Source organism: Amblyomma maculatum, chromosome 10 (genome assembly GCF_055883805.1).
Source record: "Amblyomma maculatum isolate TAMU_Amacu chromosome 10, ASM5588380v1, whole genome shotgun sequence".
NCBI lineage: Eukaryota > Metazoa > Arthropoda > Arachnida > Ixodida > Ixodidae > Amblyomma > Amblyomma maculatum.
This window is the reverse complement of record NC_139353.1, coordinates 65,109,460-65,129,891: the sequence shown is the minus strand read 5'-3', so window position 1 is coordinate 65,129,891 and position 20,432 is coordinate 65,109,460. Positions and strand designations below refer to the sequence as shown.

General features: G+C 43.7%; 1 protein-coding gene and 1 non-coding gene across 2 annotated transcripts in view; both read right to left on the bottom strand.

Annotated features, from left to right (window-relative positions):
* The window catches only part of LOC146176707 (clotting factor G beta subunit-like), a 32,173-nt gene extending 20,393 nt beyond the window's left edge, over positions 1–11,780 (bottom strand). Inside the window, exons 1-3 of the mRNA XM_084581366.1 lie at positions 11,691–11,780; positions 10,768–10,795; positions 2,698–2,774 (exon numbers count right to left, since the gene is read on the bottom strand). Coding sequence (XP_084437492.1) covers positions 2,698–2,774; positions 10,768–10,795; positions 11,691–11,780 — 195 coding nt within the window. The remainder of the gene's footprint in view (positions 1–2,697; positions 2,775–10,767; positions 10,796–11,690) is intronic.
* An 8,344-nt stretch (positions 11,781–20,124) lies between these two features.
* TRNAL-CAA (transfer RNA leucine (anticodon CAA)) lies at positions 20,125–20,197 on the bottom strand. The gene has a single exon. It is a non-coding gene; the product is annotated as a tRNA-Leu (tRNA).
* Between the last annotated feature and the right edge of the window lie 235 nt (positions 20,198–20,432).

Here is a 20,432-nt window from a genome sequence, read left to right as displayed (position 1 = left end):
CGTGCTCGCTGTTATTTAAATATCCTGTCTCGATCACACATCCACTCAGAGAAGTTGGATACTGCAATGGTGCTTGATTACTGGCATTCCTCTATCTACAGGTAAAGCGGTCTTGCGTTGACCTCATTGTTCGAGCGACATTTTTGCAGTTTCACCGAAAACAGGCATGCAAGCTCATGTTTTTTTTTGTGAACAGCCAACTTCAGGCAGGGTTTCACTGCCGTAAATTTCAGTTGTAGAAATGGCCTTTTCCAAAACTGCAATCTCACATTTGAACCAAGTATAGAACTCTCCTGTGGCTGTCAGCGAATCAGACAATACACTCTCCCACATTATATAGGCAAGAATAGTTATCTCTTCAGGCTTAGTGACGTCTACTAAATGCCCATCCTAAGACAAGTACTTCAGATGAGTTATACTGCCTCTTTAGAATACTCATTTCTTATCCTTGCCTCCCTTTTTCCTTCTCAGTCTTTTCTCGAAACTTTTTCTTCTTGGCTAACTCCTCTTGCAGTTCGGTTCCTTTAAACTCCCCTGCAGGCCCATCTAATTTATGTCTATCCAATGAATTGTGACTCTATACTGCCCTAGGCCAAACACATAGCACTACTCTAAGAAACCTATCAAACTAGTTCGCCTCGGCACCTTACGCTATAGCTCTACACTTGCCTCTGTCTAATAATAATGCATAGAGTTCTTCCGACTACACCGTCTTCGAGCTAAACATCTGGGGCTTTATTAGCAGGTGTTGGAGCCTGAATAGAGCGACGCGTCATTCTGCGTAGTAATATTCAGCGACATTTTAAAATTACGTGCGGCCTAGCCCTTTGATCAGGACCCGTAAAGGTCGCTATAAAACCGTGCACAGTCCGCACATTCAAAGGTTTCTTTCTTCAGTTTCCCGTCGAGGACCGCGCAACTTACCAGGGTGGCAGTAATTACTTGCAACGGCGCAATGCGAAGCAGCCAACTGACGATGACGATGGTCTGGAGGAGGGGTTGGATAAGTACACAGTGCGGGGCAAATACGTTTCTAATTGCTGCTGTCACAGCAACGGTATGTTCGTATAATTGCTCACAGAGCCAACCTGGTTTTGTGGGCTGTGTTGGCGCATGTGTAGCATAAACACGGAAACAAACAGCAAACATACACCGACACCTGAAAAAGCTGACAGCATCCGCACAGATGGGACTGTGCATGCCCAGTTTTTTTCTTTTCTCTCTTTTTAGAGAAGCTGCCTCATTCATAAGATTAGCATTCACTATCTAGGCCAGCTTAGCACTCTTCAAGGCGCATAGGACTGGAGTGTGCGCAATAAAAACTACGTGTATTGTGTACCAGGGAGGCATCCACAGTTTTCACTAACAGACGTGACCCCCCGTTGGCAGGATGGTTGGGCAGGGCCCAGAGGGCGGCACTCCAACGTTGCGGACGCACAACATAAGGGACTAGGTCTTTTCGCTTGAGCTTGGGAGTGAGTGTTCAAGCATCACATGTTACGTCTTCGGGCTCCCAGACCGAATTAGTCACCTGAGCCTCGAAACTATATTCTACTTTCGCTTTCTGAAAATTCATGATTTGCTGGCGACGGCGTTCGTGCCATGCAGGTTTCGTACATTATGTCTCACTGTCACCCGCACACAATCACTGCCTGCGGGAACAAAAATTACAGCCTGAGAAACTATTTGATAGTGCCGAGCTCATTTGTGTCCAGTGCATTCGGATCTATGATTACCGAGCGAATTTCAAGTACACAGGAACACCGCTGCTTCGTAGGAGATAATGTTTTGCAAACGTTTGCGAACGTTAGAATGTCTTAGCTTAGGAGGCAAACAGAGGGTTTAAATTGGTTGAGAAAATGTTTGACCTTGTTTAAAAAGAAGAGAAAGAGAGAGTGATTTGGGGGGGGGGGAGGGCGTATTGTGAAAAGAAAGATTGTGGTTTATCTGTTTTGAGAGACTATTATCAAATAATAAGTTGGTTCACAGGAAAGAAAGGCGCAGTATCAGTCTACTTTTGGTATCGTACCGACAGCTCATTTGAGAGGTACACTGAGTCGTTGAATAGAAGGGGGATATTACGAACTCTGAGTAAAGGTACTTGTTGATGCATGCTCAGCTGTTGCGGCAACGTATCTTGTGCATTTCAGTTAATTTGATGCGTGCACCGAAGAGGGCTACAATGTTTCGTACCGGAACCAGCGCAGACGCAAAGGAGGCGCTTAGTGATTCATCCTTCACATCTGTGGCAGTGCAGCATAGGTGCAGCTAACAGAGGTACACGCACGTTAATGCGGCGTTTGAAGTCGAATTCGCTTTACATCATGTTATTCAACTGCGAATTAAAGAGCAGGAAGCACGTCGGCAGCCTGGTATCTTTCATTTCTATTTCTTGAAGTATATGCTCATATCTAAATGTTAAAAGGAATGTCAACACTAATACGCAAGAAATTAGAAGGTTCAACCGCCGTCGTGTAGCTCAGTTGGAAGGAGCACCAGACACTATAATCCGAGGTCGTCTGCTTGGTTCCCACCGTCCGCGTATATATATATATATATATATATATATATATATATATATATATATATATATATATATATATATATATATATATATATATATATATATATATATATATATGCGGACGGTAGTTCGGTGGGAACCCAATGGTCGAAAACTGAGAAGACAGCACTTACAATCCATGGCATCTGCTGCCTTTTCCGTACGGGGCTGCCACCGAATACTCGTCCCATTGGCTCCGCCTTTCCACAACCTGGCAGAAAATATAGCATAATTTGAGACTTAATTCTCGCTCTAACAGGAAGCTTTTAGAGCTGCAAAAGGAGAACTGCGTCAGCAGGCCTTCTGTGGCGCTACACAAGACTGTCTCAAAGGAAACGTGTTGGTTCAGCCACGAAGGCGAAAGAAGATGCGCTGATGTCATAAAAGTTATTGAAGTTGTACTCGTACCTTCTGTGCATGTTTTCGAGATCGTTACCTGGTAGCGGAACACTTTTATGTCCTTGCGCCCGCTTTGTGCTACATAAACGCTTCTTCGTGAAATAAACCGGTGTTCAAGACAGTAACTTGTGGTGTTCCCTCTATCTTCCTCCTGCAGTTTTTTTCGTACACAGCAATGGCGTCTCTCACAATTCTGCTCGTTCAACTCTCCCTATCATAGGAAGTTAGTGTTCCACATGACGCTCACATTAATGCAGGAAATACTACGTCCGCCGATATGGACTGGTGCGGTTCTAGTGAACACTCTCAAGAATACATCGCATGCAGCAGAAATACATATGGAAGAAAATTAGTGGTTGCATGCTGCCGTAGCTAATGTAAAAGGCCAGCGTGCACAAAATACAGGGTTCCTATGTTTTATTTCACTTTCGGAATAAACGTTTTTCTAGGTAGTAAATAATTATCATTCAGTTCGAGAATGATATCAATATTGTTTGACATCAAATATGCTCCAAATAAAATACGCTATACGTGTACTGATTTAGACGTCTATTTGACGCTTTCTTATATACGTACGTTTATGTCTGATATATTCTTAAACGGAATCAATCTTTAAAAAGGGGGATAATCATTTCTCATTGAAGCGGAGTGAAGGATACAAACAGTGTCATGGTCTGCTCAGTTCTGTTTTTTCTCCCCATTGTTACATATTTTTTTCACAACTTTTGAACTTTTTCATTTCCGCCTTCAAAAGAAAGCGAATATACAAAGGTTGAGGAACTGGCGAAATGAAGCTGACAAAGCAGCTCCATTACTGCATCATTTACACAAAACAGTTAATTTGCCTGCTCTAAATATATGAAGCACAGATATAAAAAAAACTTCAACGACCTGGCGCTGCTGCTTTAATGTTTCAAGGAGTGTACTGCATCGCTCTTTTATTGGGCGCTCTATACAATTGTGCTAATTATATTCACATGACGAGATATGCATATATATATATATATATATATATATATATATATATAAGTACCTAGCAAAATGAAAGCTTTCTTTCGAGGTTTTTACCGTGTAGAAAATTTCACGTCTGAGAACTCCCAAACTTCTAAAGGCGCTCAGTGAAATGGTCTAAAAATTGTCACAACTTGGTGTTGTAATGTGTTCAAATATCAATAAATAGAGACGCAGCGTGACTTTAACCGGCATTTAAAACCGGTCTCTGCGGCTGAGATAGAATCAGTGCCTTGGGGTTAAGCAGTCAAGCGCTTTAACCACTCAACCACCGCACGTGTTTTATTCTGATTAAATATGGCTGCATGAATGGTGCTTTGCAAAAAATATTGTAATCGCCTATTTTTGAATAGGTATGCAATTTTCGAACTACTTTGTCTACTTCACGAAGTTATTTATTAAAATGCGTGTAATTAGTTTGTACTTCATTATCTAACAACACAGAACAAAAAATAAACTAACCTTCTTATCTTTGCTGACATAGCGAAGGGGCGTTGGTAATTCGACTGTTAATGCAAGAACGCATTTAACGCCTATATTTCCAGCTCCACTCGTCCGTCACGGCTCCGTCGACCATGACAGATAGGCATCCCAACATGGAACGGTTGCTATGAGAGTACTTTCAGGTATTCTCTGTAGTTTATTTAGTAAATTTTACTTCACGATTATGTCACGTGAAGGAGTACTAAATATTATTGGTCGTTTTAATTTACTGCCACCAATAACGATTAGGCAAGGTACAAGATTGTTACCTTGTAGGCCGACGCCAAGGAATTATGCCACAGCGCATTTGATGCCATTTTTTTGGACCAGTGGTGCCATCTTGCGCACCTAACGTACACCAAAGCTTTCATTGAATCGTGTTTGAAGCTGTGGAGAATATTACTGGCCATGAACGGCAAGAGAAAAACAGCAAATAGAGGCGAAACTCTTCTCCTCCGCACTAGTCAGACTTCTACCGAGCTTGAGCAGGAAGCAGCCCGCACTTTCTTTCCGCAACCCATCTCACCACACCTATCTGATTTCTATGCCCCTATTCCATCCACAGACTCTACTGGCATTAACGTTTAAATTCGAGTATGCTCTTTCACAAGTTAAAGGGAACAGTGCTCCTGGCAAAGGCGGCATCACTTGGAGCAAGCTCCGGAACTCCAGCACGCCTACTAAGAAAAAAACCTGCTAGACCTCACCAACCGGCACTGGGATACGGGCTGCCTACCACCACATTGGAAGCACTCGGTAGTCGTCCATTCCCAAGCCTGAAAACACCCCACACAACTTGCCAACTTGGACCGATCTCTCTAACCTCAACCGTCTGTAAGCTAATGGAACGCATGGTCACCAATCGCCTTACACATTACCTTGAGACCTAAAATTATTTTTACCCGTTCCAGACTGGCTCTAGCCTTCAGCTAGGCACACACGATAACCTTTATCTTCTCCAAATTAGCCTGAACAAAGCACGCCGATGGTGCAAAGGCCATCCCGACTTACAGTAGCTGTCGATTTACACAAGGCGTTCAACACCATCAGCCATCAAGCCATTGTGGACGCGCTCATTCACACTGAATTTGAAGCCCGCGTCATCAACTTTGTGAAATCCTTCCTGAGTAACATAACCTATGAAATTGGAATCGATACCAACCACACGGCACAACGTTTTACAAACCACACGGGTGCGCCTCAAGGCTCATTCATTTCGCCCACCTTATTTAACATCATTATGACAAACATCGCATGTCAAATAGATAATATCGATGGCCTATGGTTCACAATATAGGCGGACGACATCACGCTCTGCACCACGTACCGTAATACGGCTCTGGAACAAGCAAAGACGCTGCAAATAGCGCTAGATACAATCGACAATAAACCTCATCCTACAAGCATGCGTCCATTCCCTGAACAACATAATTTTTTGTCACACATCCAGGGCCTAGCGGCGTAGACGTCAGCCTGCACTTCGGCGGTCAAAGCCTTGAACGACCTCCGGAAGGTTATCTCTGGATACTTGGCGTTCCCATCAATCAACATGGTACTGCTAAGGATTGGATCCAACAGCTAAAATCTCAACGGAAGCCAACGCTCCACATAATCAAACAGTCTTGTAGCAAGAGTGGGGGCGCAGGCACGTAGTTAGCGCGTCGCCTCAACGTCGCTATTTTGCTTGCTAAGCTCCGCTACGATGCCCTTTACTTAGACTTGACCGCAGTCAATTGCAAAACACTTGACTTATTTTATAACTGTGCCTTGAGGGTTATACCTGGTCTACCCGTACACACACGTGTCACGGAGCTTCAGAGATTCGATCAACTCCCTCCAGTGGATGCACTTACTGCTACGCATTGAGCCATTCATGAAACTCGCCTGCGACACACACCCAACGAGCACCACCTCCTTACTCGAATCTTTGACAAAACTAACCTTCACTTGCCATAATTGACCACCTAACAGAACCACGTATAGAAACATTGATAACGGATCGAAAAGCCCCTCCAAACAACACCAAAGTGCCAGGAAGAGATCACCGACAACACCACATAATTGATACACAAGACCAGCACATCGGTCTCCACATTTATACTGACACCGCCCTATAACATGACTATGACACCGGCATCACGTCTGCAACCACCGCTTACTACGGGGAGGGTTCACAGCTGCAGGCTACTAGCCACAGTGGTCGCAGGTACTGGTCCGCAACTGAGCTCGACTTAACGGCCATCGACGAGGCCCTTCAACACTGCACCAAAGGAACAGATCGTTGCATCCACATCTACACCGACAGTCAAGAGGGTATAAAAACCCTGCAAGCCCGTCCTTACAAGACCTCAGTAAACAGCGCTGCCGCTACCTGCGAGAGACCTCACAAGTCTCGGTACGAATTCATTGGACACCTTGACATCACGCGCAAGGAACCACGAAGAGGACAGTCCACGAGGCCGCTGGCGTGCAGTTAGAGGAAGACCGCCAGCATAGCCTTGATGTGGGCCCGCCCAACTCGACCACCCTTACTGTTCTCCTGTCTCCTTCATCATACCGGACTCTTTCACCACGCGGCTTAAACATAAGCGGAGGGGTTTGTTGCGGGACCTTGTCCCGATATTACTCCTCTGATCCCTTCCGTCCTCTATCATCCTGCCCAAGTTCTAACTTACAAGGCGGGAGCGGGTGCAGCGTACACACCGGACATCCTGAGTCAATTGCGTTGAACCAAGATCAGCTGCCCCAACTGCCCTACTGAATCCGTTGACCTGCAGCACTTGATCTGGACCTCCCCTGGCACGGCTAGCCTCCGCGCCCTCTGCATAAATGCTCACCACATTCAGATTTACGAAGACTAGCCAGCCCCCAATACCAACGCCTAGCGTATGCTTACTGCCCTGCTAGACTTCATGTCGGAGTCTGACCCCCTCAACCTCACTTAACCTACCCCCTTCACCTCTAGGCCTCAGTTCAGCCTCATGAATAAATTTTTATGAAGGAAAGAATGAATGACGTGTTAATGGCACCAGGTGGCGGAATTTGTCTGAAAAGTAGCTCTTTACTCTGTAAATTAGCTGTTCGAGCTTGAACGGCTTTTTTTTCCTTGAATGTCCCGCCACCATATGTCACCTATTTTGCTAAGCCACAATGAGCTTAAGTTATTATTAATAACGAACTTCAAGCCATTACCTGAAGTGCATCTTGTACTTCTTAGGTTTGATTTGTGGGCTTTAACGTATCAAAGCGACTCAGCCTATGAGAGACGCCTCTTATACTTGCACTGGTTAGGTATTTGCACTACACGCCAGTATATTAAGGTTGAAGTGTATGTGTTACTTTATTATAACTCGTCGCTACGCGTAATTAAACAAACGTTGCTCAAAATTCGTGTTTTGTTTATGCCAACACAGGAGCCAGCTCGCATATATCCCTTCAGGGGAATATTACAGGCGTAGCGTGGTTTTGTTATGTTGAAGCTTAAGTTATTATTAATAACGAACTTCAAGCCATTACCTGAAGTGCATCTTGTACTTCTTAGGTTTGATTTGTGGGCTTTAACGTATCAAAGCGACTCAGACCAAATGAAGCTGGGCAGAGGCTAGTAGAGTTCTGTCAAGAAAACAACCTGACCATAGCGAATACTCATTTTCAACAGCACAAGAGGCGCCTGTACACATGGATTTCACCGGACGGTCTGTACAGGAATCAGATCGATTATATTATTTGCCGGCAGAGATGGAGAAGCGCTATACAAGCAGTAAAAACAAGGCCTGGGGCCGATTGTGGCACCGATCATCAGCTTCTTGTTGCCAAAATTAAGCTTCGATTGAGGAAAACGCAGAAAACTAGAAGGCCTTTCAGGTATGATCTGGATCAGATTCCATTAGAATATGCTGTGGAAGTGAGCAATCGATTTCAAGAATTAGATCTAGAAGACAAAGAGCCCGAAGAGATGTGGACTGATGTTCGTGATATAATACAACAAGTTGCTACTAAGGTAGTTCCAAAGCAAAAGAAATGCAAAAAAGCAAACTGGTTATCTGAAGAGGCTTTGCAAATAGCTGAGGAAAGGAGAATGGCAAAAGGTATGGGGGAAAGAGAAAGATACAAGGTTCTCAATGCGGATTTTCAGAAAATAGCAAGGAGAGATAAGAATGCCTTCTTGAACGTACAGTGTCAAGCAGTTGTGGACAACAGCCAATTAAGGAACACAAGAGCTCTGTATAAGACAATCAAAGATATCAAAGGAAGCTTGTGTGCTAAGCTGGGCGTGATAAAGGACAAACGAGGCAAGGACCTCACTGAAGCCTCAGAGATAAAGAAGAGGTGGCAGGAATACACAGAAGAACTGTACAAGAAGGACCCGGATGTGCAAACCCAACATAGGACGTTTGTGATTACTGATCTCGAGGCGGGCATCCTGAAGAGTGAAGTTGAATGGGCCTTAGCCAGCCTTGCTAAGAACAAAGCTAGCGGAATTGATGGTATTCCAGCTGAGTTGCTTCAAAACCTCAACCACGACGCTGTTAACACACTGCATACATTATGTCAAAAGATTTGGACAACCCTGCAGTGGCCACAGGATTGGAGGAGGTCAGTTTACATCCCCATTCCAAAGAAAGGCAGTGCCAAAGATTGTTCCAACTACCGCACGATCGCGCTTATTTCGCATGCTAGCAAGGTGATGTTAAAAATCCTGCAAGGTAGGCTGCAGCAGTATGTGGATCGGGAGCTTCCGGACGTGCAAGCTGGGTTTCGCAAGGGCAGAGGAACTAGAGACCAAATTGCCAACCTTCGCTGGATCATGGAAAAAGCAAGAGAGTTCCGGAAACCCATTTACTTCTGCTTTATTGATTATGCGAAAGCGTTTGACTGCGTAGATCACAGCAGATTGTGGCAAGCTCTCCAAGAGATGGGAGTTCCAATTCACCTCATCTGTCTCCTCAGGAACCTTTATGAAGGGCAAGAGGCCACAGTCAGAACTGGGCATGGTCTTACTGATTGGTTTCCGATTGAGAAAGGGGTGAGGCAAGGCTGCATACTGTCGCCCTGCCTATTTAACCTATATGCAGAGTGCATCATGAGGAAGGCCGGTCTGGACGAGTCTTCAGCTGGAGTGAAGATTGCTGGAAAACGTATCAACAACCTTAGATATGCGGATGATACCACTTTAATGGCAGAAAGTGAAGTGGAACTCAAGAGACTTCTGATGCGCGTACAAGAAGAGAGTGAGAAGTTTGGGCTTAAAGTGAACATTAAGAAGACGAAGATCATGGCGTCTTGCCCTATCAAGTCCTGGAGCATCAATGGACAAGAAGTGGAAGCTGTGACAGATTTTCTGTTCTTGGGCGCCAAGATTACCTCGGAAGGAGACTGCAGCCATGAAATTAGGAGACGCCTGCTTCTGGGAAAGAGAGCAATGGTTAGCCTTGACCGCCTAGTAAAGAGCAGAGACATTAGTCTGCCAACCAAGATCCGTATAACCCGTGCTATGGTCTTTCCAGTTGTGATGTATGGATGCGAGAGTTGGACTGTGAAAAAGGCTGATCGCCGAAGAATTGGCGCGTTTGAATTGTGGTGCTGGCGAAGACTCTTAAGAGTTCCTTGGACTGCCAGAAGATCAAATCAGTCGATATTGTCGACCATAAACCCTGACTGCTCATTGGAGGGTCAAATTCTAAAGTTAAAGCTCAGCTACTTTGGTCATCTGATGAGAAGAGAGGAGTCGCTGGAGAAAGATTTGATGTTGGGAAAGGTTGAGGGTCGCCGGAGAAAGGGTAGGCAGCGAACGCGATGGTTAGATGGCATTCTCGAGGCATTGCAGATGAAGCTATGTGATGTTAAGAAGATAGTGAGAGACCGGAAAGCGTGGCGTGACATGGTCCATAGGGTCACGAAGAGTCGGACACGACTGAACGCCTGAACTGAACTGAACTGAGCGTGGTTTAGAACGCCAGTTTTTTCTTTCGCTAATTCGAGTTGTTAATGTGCCATGGTCATTTAATGTGTGGATACTCCTTTCCTCAAGATATATGTTGGTTAGAGAAGGCAGCGATCGCACTGAACTGTCGTTCATTAGTTGCATAGGTATAGGAAACACCTCTCGCGGATGAAAGTGCCCAATTACATTCTCCTTTAAAAACTTTTAGTTTAAACGAAACTGCTTTTCTTTATCTAGAAGCACATCTTGAAATTTTTTGCTAGGAATATTTCAGCCTCCACAGCAGACAAGTTAGCGCGTATATTCTTTCATAAATTTGTCAAAGCATAACACACTGCCCTGAAGCATATTGATAGCCCTTACTCACCTGGTGGGTTAATCCTAGCATCCACGCCCTGCACAGAACAGCAACATTTGTGTATGAAAAAATGGCGGCATTCATTCATCATTTTACTCTGAGTTCCAATGCTAATCAATGAGCGAAATGCTATCAAACAAAAAGCAAATACACATTTATAGTGTCAATGCTCTCATCTGGCCGTCCTATTCATAGCAAGAATATTGGTTTCTGCCTCCAACTAGGTTCCGTAGCCGCAGTGTTTTACTGCGGTGCGTGGCCTGCACTCAGGGAAACAAAATGTCGTAGGTAATGCATTTGCCACCAGTGTTTCTTTGTCGGAAGCGAGTACGGGATGTTGTACCCATTGTCGCTGCTTGCTGCACCGCATTTTAAGCTGCAAAGCATGTAGCGCTCTGCATTTCACGTTATCTACTTGTTTAGATAACCCCGTAAACATTCCTGCATTCAGCAACACTAACTTATCAAGTGAATACTGTAAAGAGTTTGGTAGCACTTCAGTATGAATGCCGCCACTAGAAACCGTCGCGAAACTACCAAAAAGCATTCAATCTGGTGAAATAATCTTAGTATAGGGCTGGAAAAATGATGAGGTTCAATATCACAGAACTGTACGGAACTATCATCACGGAACTATCGAATAAAGTACGGAGATGTCGATGAAGGTTGTCACAGGGCAAGCTGAACTCCTCGGAATACCTTATAAGGAGTAGAACACATTTTATATAATCATTCGGGGTATCAGTGCAAATGAACTCATTCGCTCACCCACACCGATCAGGTATCGGTTCCGATGTTTCTTGTGGCGTCCCTCTTATCGGTTAAGATGTTTCGTCAGATCACATATACATGTCCACGAGCCGTAAATTCAGACTCAGGAGGATACAGCTGCCATACTCGCCGCAACCGAGAATCTCATAGCGGGGATGCACCAACGTCTTAGTCTCTCCGACATGTATTTCTAGCATATCAGGCAGCAGGGAGAATGCTGGAGCCCAGGGCGTCGGACGGATCGGAACCATTTCGGATTTGAATCTAGCTAGCGAGTTTGCGTAGATGAGAACCTTAACGATTGAACCACCGCATGCAGTTTCCAGTCATGAAATCCAGGTTTACGTAAGTTGAAACAAACGCTATTTTTTGCACGCGGGTGCATAGATAGCGCCACGAACCCGTGGCACTGCGATCAAGCGCTCCGTTATATAAGAGCTGCCGGTTGCGCGGTGGTTACCAGATAGTGCCATATGTACGGCCTCAACTTCAGGCTAACATGCTTTTGCGCAATAGTCGTCTTTACAGAGACGAACACAAACTTTAGGTAGTGGTGACCTTCCAACCCTGATAAGCGAGTAAGATCTTCGACGGAAACACCTGGAATTTTTAAAACTGAATATTCCGAGAACAAAACCACGAATTTCTTACTTCACTCACACACTTCAAATAAAGCACCAGTATATTTATTAGAGTCTGCTCACCCCTGACAAAAAATGTAATATCGGAGAGGTAACACAAATTCGGCAGACAAATATTTTTCGCGTCTCTACCAGTGTGTAGGCCTTTTAACGCACCACAAAGACTCGGGGCTGCCACTATATTTCAAAACGAGGGGAGAATCAAGTTCACCCTAATAAATTACCCTTCCGTAGCAACGCTCACACTTGAACATACTCCCCAGGTCTCCCTCGGTGGGTCCTGACACAATGGAATGGCCAATAAAAGAAATAAAATTTTAAATATATGTGGTATTGAACACACTCTACACAAACCACCGTAAACAAATTTGTCCCTGAACGGCAGAGTGATCGGTAGAAATGATTGTGTATTAGCTTTGACAATAGACCACACTTCACCTAAAATATAGTTTAGAGAAACAAAACCACTCGTACATTCCCGCCCAAATCAGCAACCAAATTGGGCTAGATTCCATAAACAAACATCAATTTTCCACATGAAGCAGCTCATCACGGCTTTAAAGCATTCGAGGAAAAAGCATTGTCCGGCATTTCTATTTTCTTTACCATGTTTTCTGGTAGTGACAAATCAAATTGAGCCCTTCATGTGGTCCAGGGTGAGAAAAGTGACTTATACACAAATGAATTCCACAAAGAGAGAGACATTCGGTCATCTTCCTAATTTGAACTGCTGCAAAACCTCCTGCTACCATGAGTATTTGCTGGGCATAAAATTAAGGCCTGATGTATACATGTATGCAGAGGTGGTTCAAACGGACTAATCACGACGGCTTGAAACAAGCTAAGATATCAAGGACGAAAAGCCTCCGCTCTGAACCAGAACTGGTTCCACTGGGAGAACATGTGTTGCTGTAAGCTCTTTTCACAGACGGTTAAGGCAATAGAGCTAATACATGTAATAAGACTCCACACGCGATATTATTTGACGACGCATAAGACTCAGTGATTTTGTTGCTGAGACTTTTTAAGGGTGAACTTCTCTTTTTAGCTGCGAAGATGGGAAAGTATTACGAGTTTTGATGAGTCGCATTGTGACCTTCACGACACTACCCTAGGTACTGTGCCCGCACTCGCACTCAACAAGATGGCTTAGGTGTATGACGTACTCGCCTAGATTAAATGAGAGAGATGCGTAAACAGAACGTAACGATGTTGACGTTGTCACTGCACTGCGAGGGAAGGTGTTACAGTACTAACATGTTTAAGGCGCGCAGTTCGTTAGGCCAATTTCAAATGGCAAGCCGAATAAATTCGGCTTACAAATCGCCTTTATGAAATTCTTAGAAAAGTCGTCGATTATGTTGATCCTGTTTACATGAAAACAATATGGTACACTATGAATCTGTGCAAACAACCAACTGTCCTCGCATAAGTCCATATTTTGCACTTGCAGCGCGTGGGCGCTTTAAGGTGATGCAAAAACGCAAATATGTCCTGGTAAACAACTCACCGCTAAAACGACTGTGAGCAGTAAGAAAAACACATGGATGACGAGTGTTAGCCTCAGAAGACTCCGAAGTTGTGGTAGGCGGTCACTTAGAGAAAGAGAAAAATCTCGATGCGCCATTGCAAATTCCGTTTATGATAAGCCTGGTAGAGAGCCTGGTGTATGAACTGCTACGAACCACTTTTTATTTATGTCTTTGCAGAGGCACATGTGAGAAATGAATGCTAGATCATAGCATGCTCTTCAACAAAAAGAACATCGATATTTACAGCCTACATATTGAAAATCAGCGTGAACATCTTGACATGTATGATACTATGTAGTGTCATCCTTCTTCAAATAGTATTATTTAAGAGTTAGTATCAAAAGCCCGGATGAAGGCAAACGTCGGCTCCAAACTTTCATTTAATTTTTCACAGGGCAGTAACGTGTCAAGCTATTTGTCCCACCGACAGCCCTCTACGCGTCGACGAATATCGCTAGAGCCCGCCAGCCATGCAACGTTTAATTTCGCTTAGTAAAACAGGCTTTGGATCTCACCTGCACTAGAGACACGATAGGAAGTTGAGCATATCGTTAAAGCCTTTGTGGCATGCAACGTTTAAATTGTCTTCGTTAAAAGAGGCTGGGCATCTCATCTTCGACATGAATGCAGACCGCCTCTGCACTCAAACTATTGCATGTTTTAAACCGGAATTCATAACAGCGGTTAAGATTTTTGAATCTTTTGTCCAAGTTGAAATCTACCTATGAAAAGTTTAAGCCTAATGTCAGATAAAATAAGGCAATGCCTCTAAAGTATAATTCTTGGGGAGTGCTTTCTTAAACACGAGTTTCTTTTTGGGAAACTAAAGTTTTTGCCTAAAACTGTTGTACACAAAAAGCGACATTCCAACTTCAAAGTTTTAATTCATATGCTATGGTCGGACATTTATTTAGCTTTTTTGTGTTCAGTTTTGCCTTTCATTTTGTGCGTTCATAAAGAGAAAGGTAGTCCCGTGAAGAAGCGCTCAGTTACTTTTTCATGCGGAGGTCTCCTGTCGCGCAACGTTTATAAGAGTCACTTCAGCAGGTCGGCATGCCACGCGGTTTCTGCGCCATTTTCTAAAATAGTAAGTCAATTCAATGACTTATTTTCACAAAATATATAGAGAAGGTCAAGTAACAAAGCTGAACGGAAGCAGCTTTAGTGGCCCTTGACCTTGAAAGCAGCAGCGCAGCAGCGATGCATGTACGATCTTCGAAGGCGTTGAAAACGTTTGTTAGCTGATAAATAAACCAAACATAGACAAAGAGTAAAATAATACATAATTCAAAATCACAGCACATAGCACGAAATGAAGAAAGGTTGTTGAATTGCAGTGGTTTTTGTATGCAAACATTGCAGAGCATTTCTCCACAAAAGAAAGAAATTAATACAGAGTGAAAAAGCATGGAATAGGCATTTCTTACACAAGCTTATTTTAAAGGTCAGAGTGTAGAAAGTATTCGAATTTTGTAAGGTTAAGTTAAGAATAATTATGCCTTAGTTTTCGAGACAATTTAGGAGTGTTGACAAGTCGTGGCGAAGCACTTGGAGCCCATAGTTTTTTCTAGGCCTAGGTATTTTCAAGAATTCCGTGTACCGTGTGGAACGCGAAGGCACTATTTTGTGTAGATTTACAATGCAAGTTCATGCTGTGCTATTTTTTTCATTGCCATAACAAAACTATCCGCGCAAGTTATATCTGTACATATCTTGAGCTCGTATAACGTTATGGTTCTGGAAAAATTCTGTGCTGTGTTCTGTGTATAATGCATTTTCAATAACACACATAGCCTCTTTTTGCAATAATATCCTAATCAGGTTCGAATGTGTTGTTATGCCCCACACTAAATAATAGTAATTCATGTGGGAAGTGAAAAATGCAGTATAGTTATAACTTTACTGACGATTAACTCTTCCGGTTAATGAGTCCCACTATACGACTAAGTTTTCGAAGAAACAAATTCACATGATTATCTCACTAAAGTGCGTTGTAGACAAACTGCCAGTGTCTTAAAGCTATTTAAGATTTTTATATCAGTAGAGGTAAATATTACGAATATATTTGAAGGTGGTCGCGTACCTGTAGTCCGGAAAATTATATATTTTGTTTTCTTAACATTTACTTTTGATCTGTTTTCTTTTGACTGGTTGGTCAATATAAACGGCCTTACTAATTAGGTCGTTTGGAGAAGCATACGGAATAATTATACTTACATCATCCGTATACATTTTGAATTTCACATGTTTTTGAATGAAGACAACATCTTAAACGTATGGCTAAAGAGAAGCGGGCTAACAATGCTTTCTTTCGAGGCATCTGAAGCTATTTTCATTACCTGGCAATTTACACCGTTTATTCCAACAAACTGTGCCTGGCCGGTAGATAAGATTTTGAGAGTTTATATGAGAGACCCCTTATTCCTTAGCGTTTCAGTTTCTCAAGTAACCCAGGTAGCACAGAATGTGAAGCCCCATTAGGTCCCCAGCCCATGGGGGCTGGATGGCGTGCTGGCCTGCATGTTATGTAGTCGAGTATGGCACCACATTTTTGCAAATTACACCTTCATTCGTGGTGTGTTAGTTGAATGATTGGATGATCCACGCGAGCAATTGTTATTTATAATGCTGTATCTTAATAAATAGTAGGGGCTTTATGCTGGCGTCACTAAGTGATGCTTAACTTCATCAATAAGGAAGAAGACAGAATTTGGAGTTGCAGAAAGGTAAAAGAACGCACAAACATAATTTTCACATCTACTTTATTTTAACACATATACAAAGAGCTTACATAAGGTTCACATATTGTGGCTTAACCGAACGAGTTTAGTAAGTTGAAAATATTGTAATAACCTTTCAGCTCCACGCCAGATGGTGCGGGGATCACTAAATTATGTTGAAGCAGATGTTAACACTCTAAAAGTCATTTCACAATTTATATACTTTGACCAGAAGTGATACGCAGTTGTTTTGCTTATTGAAAAAAAATTGACACAGACAATTAACCTGTACTCTTATAGTTGTGCCGCTCATTAGACAATGGCGCGGGTTTACTGACTGAACTTGCGGGCCCTTGTACACGTTCATTTGCGCTCAAATATTTTGTTCCTGCATTGCGGGTATAATTCAGTGTCTGCACAGGAACCATACTTCTGCATAACGAAAGTAACGAATTCCCATAAAGAAACGTGTAAGCCAAACAGACATGATCTAACTGCACTATTCAGAGCTCACTTAGGGGAAGTACTCAGGCTTAAACTGGCAGCAGGTAGGGATAAGGGTTGATTGAGAATACCTCAATAATCTGCTAGTCGGCGCCCTTATTGCCTTGCTCAGTAACTCTGACAATTAACTTCAAAGGATGATTGATGACCTAAACAGGAAGAGCAGAAATGTAGCCTTGAAAATCAAAATGCAGAATTCTTTGATAATGGTCAAGTAACTGCAGTTTAAAATAGATAGCGAAGCACTGGAAGTGGTAGGCGAACATGCCTCTTTAGGACAGGCAGTAACTGCAGATTTGGGCCATTAAAGGGAAATAACTGTGGCAATAATATTGGGAAGGACCGCAATTTCAAGTTCTCACATATTGTGGCTAGATACTTACGGCATCGCTTAAGAGCAAAGTATACACCAGTGCCATCTTAAGTGTACTCACGTATGGGGCTGAAATGGAGGCTAATGAAAAAACTTGTACTTAAGTTGACGACAACGCGGAGGGCTATGGAAGCAAAAATGGTAGCGTAACGTTAAGAAAGAGAAAGCGTGCAGAGTTGATCAGAGACATAATACGAGTTAATGACAGTCTAGATGAAATCAAGGAGAAATGGGCATGGGCAGAGAATGCATAGTAGGGATGGGTCGCTCCGGAGTGAGCCGGATCTTCGGAGCCGCTCCTTTCAAAGAGCGGGTGAGCCATTTGGCTTCGAAAAGTCAGAGCCGGATCCGCCGGAGCCGGAGTGGTCGGAGCCGGAGCGGTCGGAGCCATCGAAACGGCCGGAGCCATCGGATCTTTCGGGGAGCTGGTTGCTTGTTCTCTCGTTCAGTGCACCTTTCCTGTCGGGCGGGTGCGAATTCCGCATCATCTATATATATCTATATATATATATATATATATATATATATATATATATATATATATATATATATATATATATATATATATATATACATATATATATATATATATATATATATATATATATATATATATATATATATATATATATATATATATATAGGGGGGATGATGAGGGTGCTCGTTATAATACATGAAGGATAGAAGCCAACAGTCGGCGAGGCCAAGGAAAGCGTAGGGGATGTTACTTTGTCTTTTTTTTTAATATATGCTTGAATAATCACAGAAATTAGTAAGGTAATCTTGTTTAGGTTAAAGATAATTAAACACAAAGTAGCAGAAAAAACAACGCGCCGATGGTGGGATCCGAACCCACGACCTCCGAATATCGCGTCCGGTGCTCTTCCAACTGAGCTACATCGGCCGCTGTCCCCCCTGCTACTTGCTTGGGTATTTATGTTGTCTGTATACGAACCTTGAGAGTGTTCACCAGCGCCACCCTCAACCATAGCGGCGGACGTAGAACGTCCCTTTGTTACCGCCAGCGTCAAGTAGAACGTGATCAAGAGCGAGGGCGAAAGCTGTGCTAGAAGCCTCTTACGCTACCTATGGCTTCAAGGCTGCCAGAGCCGAGACCCCCGTAAGCTACAAGCAGATCAATTAAGGGGAAATGAGGGTGCTCGTTATAATAGATGAAGGATAGAAGCCAACAGTCGGCGAGGCCAAGGAAAGCGTAGGGGATGTTACTTTGTCTTTTTTTTTAATATATGCTTGAATAATCACAGAAATTAGTAAGGTAATCTTGTTTAGGTTAAAGATAATTAAACACAAAGTAGCAGAAAAAACAACGCGCCAATGGTGGGATCCGAACCCACAACCTCCGAATATCGCGTCCGGTGCTCTTCCAACTGAGCTACATCGGCCGCTGTCCCCCCTGCTACTTGCTTGGGTATTTATGTTGTCTGTATACGAACCTTGAGAGTGTTCACCAGCGCCACCCTCAACCATAGCGGCGGACGTAGAACGTCCCTTTGTTACCGCCAGCGTCACGTAGAACGTGATCAAGAGCGAGGGCGAAAGCTGTGCTAGAACCCTCTTACGCTACCTATGGCTTCAAGGCTGCCAGAGCCGAGACCCCCGTAAGCTACAAGCAGATCAATTAAGGGGAAATGAGGGTGCTCGTTATAATACATGAAGGATAGAAGCCAACAGTCGGCGAGGCCAAGGAAAGCGTAGGGGATGTTACTTTGTCTTTTTTTTTAATATATGCTTGAATAATCACAGAAATTAGTAAGGTAATCTTGTTTAGGTTAAAGATAATTAAACACAAAGTAGCAGAAAAAACAACGCGCCGATGGTGGGATCCGAACCCACGACCTCCGAATATCGCGTCCGGTGCTCTTCCAACTGAGCTATATCGGCCGCTGTCCCCCCTGCTACTTGCTTGGGTATTTATGTTGTCTGTATACGAACCTTGAGAGTGTTCACCAGCGCCACCCTCAACCATAGCGGCGGACGTAGAACGTCCCTTTGTTACCGCCAGCGTCACGTAGAACGTGATCAAGAGCGAGGGCGAAAGCTGTGCTAGAACCCTCTTACGCTACCTATGGCTTCAAGGCTGCCAGAGCCGAGACCCCGTAAGCTACAAGCAGATCAATTAAGGGGAAATGAGGGTGCTTGTTATAATACATGAAGGATAGAAGCCAACAGTCGGCGAGGCCAAGGAAAGCGTAGGGGATGTTACTTTGTCTTTTTTTTAATATATGCTTGAATAATCACAGAAATTAGTAAGGTAATCTTGTTTAGGTTAAAGATAATTAAACACAAAGTAGCAGAAACAACAACGCGCCGATGGTGGGATCCGGACCCACGACCTCTGAATTTCGCGTCCGGTGCTCTTCCAACTGAGCTACATCGGCCGCTGTCCCCCCTGCTACTTGCTTGGGTATTTATGTTGTCTGTATACGAACCTTGAGAGTGTTCACCAGCGTCACCCTCAACCATAGCGGCGGACGTAGAACGTCCCTTTGTTACCGCCAGCGTCACGTAGAACGTGATCAAGAGCGAGGGCGAAAGCTGTGCTAGAACCCTCTTACGCTACCTATGGCTTCAAGGCTGCCAGAGCCGAGACCCCCGTAAGCTACAAGCAGATCAATTAAGGGGAAATGAGAGTGCTCGTTATAATACATGAAGGATAGAAGCCAACAGTCGGCGAGGCCAAGGAAAGCGTAGGGGATGTTACTTTGTCTTTTTTTTAATATATGCTTGAATAATCACAGAAATTAGTAAGGTAATCTTGTTTAGGTTAAAGATAATTAAACACAAAGTAGCAGAAAAAACAACGCGCCGATGGTGGGATCCGAACCCACGACCTCCGAATATTGCGTCCGGTGCTCTTCCAACTGAGCTACATCGGCCGCTGTCCCCCCTGCTACTTGCTTGGGTATTTATGTTGTCTGTATACGAACCTTGAGAGTGTTCACCAGCGCCACCCTCAACCATAGCGGCGGACGTAGAACGTCCCTTTGTTACCGCCAGCGTCACGTAGAACGTGATCAAGAGCGAGGGCGAAAGCTGTGCTAGAACCCTCTTACGCTACCTATGGCTTCAAGGCTGCCAGAGCCGAGACCCCCGTAAGCTACAAGCAGATCA